Source organism: Nyctereutes procyonoides, unplaced genomic scaffold (genome assembly GCF_905146905.1).
Source record: "Nyctereutes procyonoides isolate TBG_1078 unplaced genomic scaffold, NYPRO_anot_genome, whole genome shotgun sequence".
NCBI lineage: Eukaryota > Metazoa > Chordata > Mammalia > Carnivora > Canidae > Nyctereutes > Nyctereutes procyonoides.
In genome coordinates this window covers 15,241,472-15,254,109 of record NW_026575137.1, presented here as the reverse complement: position 1 = coordinate 15,254,109, position 12,638 = coordinate 15,241,472, and the positions used below count along the sequence as shown (strand labels likewise).

Sequence of the window (12,638 nt, the reverse complement as noted above, 5' to 3'; positions counted from 1 at the left end):
CTCTTCAATAAAGGCCTAGTAACCCATTGAAAGGGTTGGTGGCAGGCAGTAAAAAGAGACACTGAGATTTTAAACTTTTCTACTTGCCTTGTCACCATCATGATGCAAGCATATTCCAAGTAAGACAGTACACTTGGAGTTTAAAAATGTTAACAAATACTAATGCCTGGTTGACATTTATAAACATAATTTTTTTTTGCAGAATGTTATACTGATATTTTAAAAATGCAACAGAACATATTTGAAAATGTTCCCTAATGTTTTCATTTAAATTGAGTCCTTTAAAAGAAGATAGGTGACATCTTTAGTTTAACGTTGTTCATTACTAGACTTTGCAGCTTTTTTCTAAGAAAATAGTTACATTTTATCCTATTTCTCTTCCTTCTAGAACTGAAAATATTTTCCTAGGGAAAATAAAATTTACTCCCTCTTGGTATTTGAACAATTCAAAAATGTACTGTAGAAGCAAATCAAAGCAACAAAAGAATTGTGGATGCTCTTTTTAAAAAGAGGTCATAAAATCTAACCTCTTAGGCAGAATGGACCCCCTTAGGCTCCAATTATTATATATATAAAAAGAAGAAGAAAAAGTGGTTAACTGAAGTAGCCCCATTAAAAGGGAGAAGTACTCTCAAATGTGGGTGAATAAAATATAAGCTACCTACTTCATGCAGGAGATACATGAACAGTGAATAGCTAGCTAAAGAGTTTACTAAATAATAGAAGGTAGTGACTTATTTAAAGTTTTCAAAAAAAAAAAAAACAAAAAACAAAACAACCAATCACTGTAACTACATTCTTCATATTTGCACACAAATTGAAACCTATACTTTCTCTGGGGCCGATAGTGAAATCAGCATATTACTCGCTATTGCATTGCTTTATCCAAATACTCAACAAATTTTATTTCTGTGAGCTTTTTTTTTTTTTTTTCTTATTTTGGGTCTTGAAAAGTTAAGACCCTTTCTCTGGAAAACTGAATTTTGGGGGCACTTGAGTGGCTCATTTGGTTAAGCATCTCTTGTTTTCAGCTCAGGTCATGATCCTTGGGGTCATGGGATGGAGCCACGCATTGCCTCGGGCTTTGCACTCAGCAAGAGCAGGAGGGGTGTCTGCTTGAGATTCTCTCCCCCTCTCTCCCTCTTGCTCTCTCTCTCTCTAAAACAAATAATAAAAAAATAAAAACAAATTTTTTAAAAGGAAATTAGGTTTTCAAGGAGATGTTGTAGGGATAGTCCACATTTCAACCTGAAATTTCATCTGCAAACCCCTGGGTGAAATGAAACCCTGGAAAGTGAAGAGAGCAGACAGGTCAGCTCTTTGAGTGTATACTGAGTTCCAGCTTCCTCACAAAGCACAGTTGACCAGAACAAGTCATTCTGTGGAACTCAAAGTAGCCATGTGAATGTATGACTGTGATATTCACTAGTTTTATAGGTAAATACATAAAGTCTAAACTGACATGTATCACTTATAAAGGGGGACTAGGGACTTATAAAAGGGACTGAGATCTATAGGTCTCTATTTTGCAAGGCAGAATAGACTCCAAGATTTTGATTATCATGAAGAATCTGGAGAGGGGGAGAGAAATTAAGGAACTTATAACCAGATAAACCCCATAAATAAAGCAGATAGTCCCTAGAAGGAGATTAAATAGTATTATTTTATCCTAGTAAGAAGAAAGGCTTTGAAGAAGCAATTTAGTGCTAATTTAACTTAGCTATAGGCAATGCTTTCAAAGGTAAGACTTGAACCATTTCTGAAGAGATTATTAAAATTTGAAATCAAATAAATGTACTAAACAATGTAAATACACAACAAAATTATCTTAGTCTTTTTTTTAAATTTTATTTATTTATTCATGAGAGACACAGAGAGAGGCAGAGACACAGGCGGAGGGAGAAGCAGACTCCATGAAGGGAGCCTGACGTGGGTCTTGATCCCAGATCTCCAGAATCATGCCCTGGGCTGAAGGCAGTGCTAAACTGCTAAGCCACCTGGGCTGCCCTCATCCTACAGTCTTAAAGGCAGTATTAACTGTAAACCTGAAGGGAAACAAATCATAACATTCTTTTAAAGCTATGCTCCTATGCAAAAACCTTTAATAAATGTTTATTATTTGCTCCTTTTAACTAGAACAGAATTTTAAGAATGATTTTATTTGAAAATAAACTGTATGTGTTGGTAGTAGGTTTGGCTATATATAATGAAGAACAAAAAACAAGACAGAAGTGTCCTAGATAAAACAGAAGTTTGTCTCTTTCTCATCTAAAAGAAACCCAGAGCTAGTCAGTCTAAGGCTGGGATGGTGGCTCCATTATATCACCAGAGACCTTTCTGCTCGGCCATCTTCAGTTTGTGACTTTTGCCTCATGTTGAAAATGGCTGCTGGAGCTCCAGTCATTATTTCCACATTCTAGGCAGCAAGTATGAATGGATATGAATGGCTCACCTCTCTTCTTTAAGAAGGGATCTCCAAAGTCCCACAGATTTTCATCTTATGGCTCATTGGCCAAAAGTTAGTCACACCCCAGGCCTACACCTAGCTGCAAGGGAGTCTGGTAAACACTGTCTTTTTAGAGGGTAGTTGTCTCTCCAAATATATTTGGGTGGTATTACTAAGAAAGAAGGGCAGAATAGATATTAAAGTAGGCTATCAGCAATCTCTGCCATTGAAAGAAATCTAAAAGACATCAAGAAAAGAAAGCAGATGTATTTTATGCAATAGATGTGCTCCTATGAGTGTATCATTGTCATTATCTTATATATTGAACTGTAATCTAAATATATGAGAGGTATCAGGAAAAGATGGTGACTAATTTTCTGAACTGAAAAAAAATTTCTATTTTTAATAATCCACACCTAGTTTATCTGTATATTTTTTCCTCAGGTTTACTCAAAAAGAGGTTCTGAATATCCAAATTGGTTTTCTGGAAAATGACAACCAAATGGCTTTCTGATTTTGGCTTGCCTCATACCTCTATCCCCAATGCCAACTAACATCACCATATGTATTTTTCTTTCCATTACTATTTCATTTGGGGCAAGATCAGACTATGTAAAAGGCCAGTGGGCTCAGAAATCATGCTTTAAAGTATGTTTCTGTCACATGGTGAGGAGGGGAAACAGCAAGGGCAGTGTTATGTCCCAGGAATGTCAGCTTTTGAACCCTTGGCACTGTCTAGAAAACAGAAAAAGTACAGATATATCCCAGCCCATTTGAGAAAGATCTGAGCATAGCAGGTGGACAAAACTTTAGAGAGCTGGGAGAAATTACCATGTGGGAGTAGATAGGCAGATTATTAAAAGAAACTACCTGTTGATGAAGAAGAACGTATAAGAATACTGCATTATGAAAAAAAAAAAGATTTGCTCTCTCCTCCAACAACTTTATCCCCCCAGTATATAAAATATTTAAAGCCCTTCTTGATGTAAGTCAAGGATACAGATTGTATCAGAAATTGCTTACCATTCATAGTGGGTTCTATTTTATTTATTTCAACATAGGAAGGGGAGGAAGGTGAAGGAGAATAGGAGAGAGAAAGATTCTGAGCTGTTTTCACTAACTCTGTATTTCATTGCACGAGAATACTTACAGGCTGTAATGTAATATTGTAAGCAATGACAGTAATATTAGCAACATACGTAAGACAACAGAGCATTAATTTCTCATTTACCAAGACTTAATAACAAATTTTTAAAAATATTTTATGTATTTATTTGAGAGAGAGAGAGAATGTGAGCGGGCAGTGGGGCAGAGGGAGAGGGAAGGGAGAGAATATCAAACAGCCTCTGCACTGAGCGCAGAGCTGATGTGGGGCTCAATCTCATAACCCTGAGATCATGACCTAAGCCAAAACCAGAGTCAGACGCTTAATGGACTGAGCCACCTGAGCATCCCTAATAACTAGTTTTTAAAAAATTATTAGTTAGGCTTCAAAGATATGAACATTTCTATTAAGAATACCAACCTTGAGGAAGTCCTTTGTGTCTTTCAAAGCAATTTTTTTAAAAGATTTTATTTGACACAGAGCACAAGCAGGGGGAGCAGCAGGCAGAGGGAGAGGGAGAAGCAGGCTCTCCCCTGAACCAGGGAGCCAGATGCAGGGCTCCATCCCAGGACCCTGAGATCATGACCGAGCCAAAGGCAGATGCTTAGCTGACTGAGTCACCCAAGTACCCTTCCTCCAAAGCAATCTGTTTTATAACAGTATTAAGTTAACTGGAGTTTAAAGACCATGCCCTTTTGCAATGTCATGTTATTTATCCCACTTATTTTGAAATGTTCCTCTCTATATTCTCATGAATAAGAAACAATGATAAACAACTAAGTCTCACTTCATCCTTTCATTTACAAATACCTCTATTTACCATGCAATTGTTGGAGATTTGAGGATCCAGAGTCAAGGAGTTTGTTGGAGGAGAAAGGCAATTAGTAAGGAGATAGTTATGGCCATTGAGTGGTAAGTTGAGCCATGCACATCATGCTAATTGCTTCATAAGAGTGTTCTTTTCCTGTAGGAAGAGTAGAAGAACTCTTCCTCCTGAACCCTGCCTAGATGATGCTTCCTGGCTGTGCCAGACACTACTCGCTTTTCTGGGTTCTCTGACTCCACCCTGCTCTGTGCTCTGATCTCTGTGTGCTGCTACCTTGCTCTCTGACCCACGGGAAAACCCAGCAAGACTGGATGGAGTGTGGAAGAAAAGTGAGATTGGGGGATTTATTTCTCCACTTCTGTCCCTGCTGGGTTTCTGTGGCTGGCGCAGCCTTCTGCTGAAGGCCAGGCTCTTGGAGGCAGCCTCTTCCTCTCTGCAGCTTTCGCTCTCCTCATTCCAGTACCAGCTGCCACCCATGACCCTTCAGGCCTAGGAATGGTAAAATTTCCCCGTGAGCCCCTCACTGCCCCTGGGATCTCCAACATCCCTTCATGGACTCACTTTAATCCTGTCTGCACTGCCATTAAATAGTTCCTTTTTTTTTTTTTAAGATTTTATTTATTTGTTCATGAGAGACACAGGCAGAGGGAGAAGCAGGCTCCCTGCAGGGAGCCCAAAGTGGGATTCTATCCCAGAACCCTGGGATCAAAGGCAGACACTCAACCATGAGCCACCCAGGTGCCCCAAATAGTTTCTTTTTAAAACGCTCCTCAGGAGTGTGCCATCTGTTTTCTGCTGGGTCCCTGTTATATTAAGTTTACCTTATGCATATGAGGTATATTCAAGTGTCTTAAACTTCAGTTTGATCTTCACTTAATTAGTGGTGCCTTTTGATTAATCAAAGCCCCACTTGGCTTTGATTCAGTGTATGGATTGGGGCTCTGTGGATTATTTTAGGATTTAGGAGTTCATTTTGTGTGAAGTCCTTTGAGAAGCTGTGTTAAATCACAAAAGCTATAGGTAACCACCAGTGTTAAACATTAGGCTTCGCTTCACTTTTGGGGGCTCAATTTCTGCAACATTTGTACGTTTGCAAACGAAAGGGGAATGTGCCAATGGGTAGCAGGTGTGCCTGCTGACTGGCTGCCTTTGAGACCATTAAGAGGATTATTGTGGAAGGGGAAATGTGCTAGTTAAATAGATTATTTGTGTGCTTGCTTCTCCAGGCTGTGCTGACTGACATTTTACTAATCTATTTAGCAGATTGAAGTTCCAGAACAAGGCAAAAGTAAAAAAATACCACATTCAACAAAGCCAGGTCTGTGAGTAAAATTATGTAATTGATACGTTATAATTTTGATAAATCTGTCCTTTTCCCCCCTTTAACCAAACTCTTTTTACTTTTAAGAATAAGCCAGAATTTTCTTCTCAGAAGCTCCTCTGCATAGAATTGGGCCAATTGGAGGACCATCACAGAAGTACAGTATTTTTACTGTAGTACCCCATAGGGCCAAGAGACATGCTTTCCTGCATTTTTACATAGAAAACTTCCAAGAAGAACACAAAATTCTTTAGTGATTTTTTCCACACTCCATGCATTTTTTTTTGAAAATCTGGTTTACATTTTAGCTTCATGAATTCTCTGCAGTGTACTCTGTATAAAACAACCTTGAAGTTTATTAAATACTATTTGAAGCATTTAGGTCTGTTGGGCAGATAACAGTAACAGTAAATATCACAATAGAAAGCATTAGTAGGCACTTATTGCCAGGCACTGTCCTAAGCACTTTTATGTGGAATAACACATTCATTCTCACCAAAGTCTTATAAATCATTAGAAGAAATGAGCACAGAGAGGTTAGGTGACTTCCCCAGGTTGGACAGTAATCAGTAGTGGAAGTAAGTAGACAATTTGACTCCAGAGTTGTGTTCATAATTAACCCTTCCTTTCTAGATTCAAATCCTAGGGTATGTAAATGAAATAAAAGTGACCTCCAAGTAAAATTTGAATAGAATTTATTATTGGTCTGCTCCTGTTACACAATCTGCTGTGTATATAAAGGTACTAAGTACATAAATACAGTATTTATAAAAATGAAATAAAGTCCTTTCTTGGGATGCCAGGGTGGCTCAGCAGTTGAGCGTCTGCCTTCCGCTCAGGGCGTGATCCCGAAGTGCCGGGATCGAGTCCCACATCGGGCTCCCTGCTTGCTTCTCCTTCTGCCTGTGTCTCTGCCTTTCTGTCTGTGTCTCTCATGAATAAATAAGTAAAATCTTAAAAAAAAAAGTCCTTTCTTGAGTGAATAAGCTCAGTAAAAAAATTTTTAAAACAGACTAAATGCAAAGCTTACTCTCTTTCATAACACCAGCATTTTTGGCTGCTTAGATCAGAGACAGGAGATAAGAATTCTGCCATGTACTGGCGATGTATCTTCAGGCATATCAAAAAACTAAATGTTTAAGGGACTCCTGAGGTGCTTATTAAAATGCAGATTCTTGGGCCCCACTCCAAAATATTGATTTAGCAGATCAGCATTTATAGCAAGCATCCCAGTGGGGAACATAGCACCAAGCTTCAATTTCTTGACCTTTAAAATATAGGTAGTAATTACTCCATCACTCAAATTCAGCGGCAGCATAGTGATTAGCACAGAGCTGAGGTTCTCAACCTTGGTTGCACATTGGCATCACCTGGGGAGCTCTAAAAACAAATCTTGGCTAGACCCCATCCTCAAAGACTGTGACTTAATTGGTCTAGGGGCCTGGCAACAGAATTTTTAAAAGCTCCTCAGGTGGTGTAATGTACGGTCAGGATTGAAACTATTATCCTAGAACAGGGGTTCTCAAAGTGTGGTCCCTAAAGCAACAGCATCAGCATACGTTGGGAACTTAGGAAATTATATTCTCAGGCCCCAAACCTACTTCATCAGAAACCCTAGGAATGAGGGCTAGTAATCTGTGTTTTTTCGTTTTGTTTTGTTTTGTTTTTTTAAAGATTTTATTTATTTATTCATGAGAGACAGAGAGAGAGAGAGAAAGAGAGAGGCAAAGACACAGGCAGAGGGAGAAGCAGGCTCCATGCAGGGAGCCCGACACAGGACTCGATCCCAGGATTCCAGGATCATGCCCTGGGATGAAGGCAGGTGCTTAAGCCGCTGAGCCACCCAGGCTGCCCTAGTAATCTGTATTTAGCAAGCCCTCCAGATGAGTCTGATGCATGTCCAATTTTGAGAGCTACTGTTTTAGAAGAACAGATAACACAGAGCACAACTATGATCAACGTTGAAACTAATTCAGATATCCTCTCAGATGAGCAGCAATGCTAAAACAGGCCAACCTCCCTCATGCTCTAGGCAGGGCCAGCATGTCAAAAGTTGTCCAAGTATATTGAGTTCCAACTTATTTAGCAGACCTTTATATAGAGTTATCCTGAGCCAAGCACTGTTATAACTGCATTCCACATATAACTCATTTAATCCCCATAACAACCCAGCTGTTATTATTATCCTTGGTTTATAGCCAAAGGAACTGAAAACACAGAAAGGTTAAGTAACTTGCTCAAGTTCACACAGCGAATAAATAAATGATAGAGCCAGTATTGCAACTGAAGCAATTTGTTGTTTAACCAATAAAGTGTGTTCCTTTAACCACGTGAGACTTCTCTATCAAGACAAATCCCTCATAGAAAAAATTTTTTTAGCTTATCTGCCCATTGAGACACATTTATTTCACCAGGGACAAAGCCATGGCCTTGTCTTTGAGATTTCATAAATACTGAAAGCCAACTATTCAGTCACTGAAGATTTATAGCAAAAATATTAAATATTAAAATATTTTTAAATTCTTAAAATATTTTAAAATAACTATAAAGCTTGTTAAAAATTGTATTTGTGTGAGGTGTGCACGAAAGATTTGGGTGGAGTTAAAAATTGAAAGTTGCATAGCTTTAAGAGATGGGGGAAAGGAGGAAAGAGTCAGTGTTCAAATGTTACCTGGGAATGTCCCAGTGCCTGGAAAGGCCCTCTGGACAGGTCTACCTTGGCATACCAGTAGGAGGCGCCCTCAGCCCTAACACACATACACCTACCCTAAAAGCTTCTACTGGGAAAACCCACTTGAAATAACTGTGGCTAAAATAAATGTAACCTTTCTGTTGCCTTTTAAATATTATTTTAACATTCTTGACTTTTAAATTATTGTTGTTGTTATGGAAATTATTTCCTCTCACATAGATTTCTGATCTCTCTGTTTATTTCACAACAGAAAGACTCTTCTTGTTTTCTACCAAGAAACAACAAAATTGAGATAATCGAAGTTGACTGTGTTTTGGGGACCATAAAGGAAGAAGACCTTTGAAGAGAAATTCTCACGTTTTAAAATGTCCTCTAGGGCTGTCTGGACAGTGAAAGAGCTTGGGGATTGACATTGGCTGCCCACCACCAGTGGAAGAAATTTGAGCCCATTCATTTTCTTTTGATATCAAGATGGACCATATTCCCCAACACTACTTCAGGATGCTGTTAATCTTAAGATTAAAAAGAAATATGAGCCAAAGTTATACAATTTGCTTTTAATGACTCATAAGTGACAAGAGGCAAATCCAAATCAATTAGTATGAAGTTTTTATGTTTTTTGTTTTTTTTTTTACTCCAATAGATGTGTACCTGGCTTGATGAAGTTCTCTATATGTTCTGATATTCCGTGAATGAAGGCTCACCATAAAACACTATAAATGTATTTGGGGTTAAGTTCTGAAGACATGACTCATCACCTGAGGATAATGTGGCTCTAAGAAATGGAATCATTGGAAAAGAAATCTGGATTTCACTGATCCATCCATAGAACCAAGCAAGGAGGTGATGAAATATTAATTTCTTCCCTTACATAATTCTGATCCTACCAATAGGGATGTACTCAAAGTAATGGGCTGCCCGGTTCTCTATTTCTCCATGGATATAATCGTATTTTATCTTTAGAATATGGAATTCAGTTTAATAATCGCATGCTATTTTGAATATTTCTAATTTGGAAAGCAGTGTGTGGGGCCTTCCACTCAATATCAGATACTTTGTAAGTCTCTTAGCTTTAGAAGTATGTGTATTTTTTCACTAGATTTTTCCTTATCTAGTTTCAGTTTATCATAATGAATGTAATTATATATGGAATTAAGACTGCAGTAACGGAGAGGGACAGAGGAATCTATGTAATGTAATTAGATAAAGTGCAATATTCTAATGTTCTTTTCTAACTGGTTTGTGTAACTAATTATGTAATAAATATGAAATATATTCTTGTGAATATAAAATTTACTGATGAAAATCCTGAAAATGATCCTTCTGAAATATAGAATCTATTAAAGCCCTGTAATGTTTTTAAAGTAATGCCTCTAGCCATAACTTCTGATGTCATAAAGTTTTATATTTATATATCAGGCAGTAGGAGGATGTTTTGCAGGGGAGGGGAGTCGTAAACATTCAAATCATCCATGGTGATGGTATTAATGGATCAGGATACATTTTCAGATTAAAATAGAAGTTTGCTGTTTTGCCAGTTTAAGAATAGGTAATTTCTTTTTAATAGCAAACACCTACACAGTGTAAAAGCCTATTGGAGACACTAGAAATGCAAAGAGAATTTGTATTTGGGGTGAAAAGGTGCATATACTAGATTAAACGATCCCCAGTTGCTATTTTATAGGTCAAAAATAGTTGAATGTTGGCAGTTTCAGATATTTCAACTTGATACATGAGAGCCAGTAATCCCAGACAACATGCAGTGTGTGGCCAATGTGTGGCATGAACCTGTGTGTCAGAGGAAGTCGGGAATGTGATCAGGAAGGCCTATGGGGAAGAGGGACTTTGAAGAAGCAGTGGAGAGATGGGGACACACATGGGAAAGGATAAGATAGGCCCTGTTGAGAGAATGAGTAGGAAATGATGAGCAAACCTGCTCTGTTCTGGCAAAGTTTTAGGTTAGGGAGTACTTAGGAGATAAAGCTAAAAGCAAGGAGGGATCAGTAAATATGCAAACACAAATGTAGCATTCCTAAAAAACAAGCAGTTTACCCTGTATTTGGAGATGACAAAAACAGGATTGTATTTAATAGGTTTTTTCCCCCAAGACATTGAGATTATCCTCAATATCAGGATACAAGAAGAAACAAGTGATGGCGTGCATTCCATGGTCTATACCATGAAAAAGAAAGGAAATGGGCTAGTGGAAGACAAAACTCAAAACTCACTTTGTAAAATGACACATTCCTTAGCAGTTATGTGGGAGAAGAAAGAACTATTAGCTCCTTTGGGGATTATTGGGCCCATCTTTATCTAGGTGTTTCAGATTTGAATTGCTTCTGAGTCAGAACACTTCATCATTGGGTGAAAAGCCTAAACTCTGCCAGAGTGGCCTTCCCTGCTGCAGGCTCTGAGAGAAGCCAGAAGTGGGACCCCATCTCTTCTGAGGGTGCTAACCTCACTCTTACCTGGTGCTGCTGGGCGGAACCTTCCCAGCAACATAGCCCCTCCGCATGGGACAAGATGTGAGCCGGTGCAAGAGCTTTGTAAAAGGTGGGCAGCTTATGAAATCCTTCAAGTAACTTCTAAGTGGTGTGACATGGCTTTGGAAGTTACCAGCATATGCTTTAGTCTATAGATTCACTCTTTTTATACCTTCAAAATGGGTTCCCCATCAGCCAGATTTTCTCCTGATTCATCTGCTTTCACCAACATCACTTCTTCCCACTTCTAGACATATGTATTTGTTTCTGTTGCTGTTCATTCTCCTCGAATTACTAGCATGAGCACTCTGCTCACAGGCAAAAACACACGAGTGTGAAAAGTTCACAAAATATAAAAAGAAAAAGGGGCAGAGCTGATTTGATAGGCTCCCAGGGTGTGAGCCCCTGTGGGTCCCATAGAGAGAATCATGTGCACAGTATGTGGTGAGCTTGTGGCTTGCACGCATCCCCATGTGGACACATGGGAAGCAAACTTTATGCTACATATGTAAATTAGAAATTACCTTAAGTTCACTCTCAAAGTGATTTTGAGAAGAGCTAAGTGATCCTAATTTGTGGAAAACCAAACAATTTCCAAGCTTCATGGGAAAATAATGGCCAAAGTGATTCTATGATACAAAACAAAAGAACTCAGCAACAGAGGCAACTCTACTTCTTCAGATGCTTTTTAGTCCTTCTCCTACAGTGTGTGGACCAGGGCTCACCAGGGCCCATGTGGACTCTGGACAGCAGGAGTTGGAGTGCAAGGTACTTCTCTCCTTCATTAGGGTGATCTCAATCCTGTCATTAGGGATCCTAGAAGAATAGTCAAGAAAAAGACATATTTTGCTGGCTCTTATCACCTCAAAATAAAGCATGCTGAGTTAACCTAGAAAATGTATGGCCAGGGCGCCTGGGTGGCTCAGTCGGTTGGGCAGCAGACTCTTGACCCTTGATTTTGGCTCAGGTCATGATATCGGGGTTCTGGGATCTAGCCCCTCATTGGGCTTCAGGCTCAGTGGGGGGTCTGCTTCAGGATTCTCTCTTCCTCTGCCCATCCCCCTGCTTGCTCACTCTCTTTCTCTCTCTAAAATAAATCTTTTTTAAAAAAGAAAACGTATACCTAGCACCAATAATCTCTTAGAAGATGGCTTTTCAGCCTTACCATTGTATTTTCCCCCCACTTTATTGAGGTACAATTGTACTTTGCTTATAAGTTATTTTGTAATAGCTTTTGTTGGGGGCACTTAGATGGCTCAGTTGGTTAAGCAGCTGCCTTTGGCTCAGGTCACAATCCCTGGGTCCTAGGATTAAGCCCTGCGTTGGGCTTCCTGTTCAGTGGGGAGTCTGCTTCTCCCTCTCCTCCCAGCTCATGCTGTCTTTCACTATCTCTGTTGCTATATCTGTCTCTCTCTCTCAAATAAATAAAATCTATTAAAAATCTGTAATAAATATGTAATAGCTATTTGTTGTATTCTTAAGAAAGAAGTCATGTGTTGAACAGTTTTCCAGATAAGAAAAATTAGAGCTATAGAAAAAGTACATCATGGGTTTGGCTCTTTGGTCTAGCTCTGTAGCCCATATACTTTTCTGTAGGGCAAAGTCTTCAGCTAACCAAATGGGCTTTGGTTGTATAACATCTTGGAAGAGATTAGACACTCAGTTGATTTAAAGACACTGACCCTGGTGATTTTGCACTGTTCCTGCACTGAATGCGTTTTCTGTCCCGGAAATATGGGAACACAGAGTTGGCTGTACTTCCTAA

At 39.0% G+C, this 12,638-nt stretch overlaps 1 protein-coding gene across 1 annotated transcript in view; it reads left to right on the top strand.

The window, feature by feature from the left end:
* Positions 1–9,692, top strand: part of SNX31 (sorting nexin 31) — a 60,076-nt gene extending 50,384 nt beyond the window's left edge. Inside the window, 3 exon segments of the mRNA XM_055303435.1 lie at positions 5,638–5,667; positions 5,669–5,695; positions 8,641–9,692. Of these exon segments, the coding sequence (XP_055159410.1) occupies positions 5,638–5,667; positions 5,669–5,695; positions 8,641–8,733 (150 nt within the window). The 3' untranslated portion in view covers positions 8,734–9,692.
* The last annotated feature ends 2,946 nt before the right edge of the window (positions 9,693–12,638 follow it).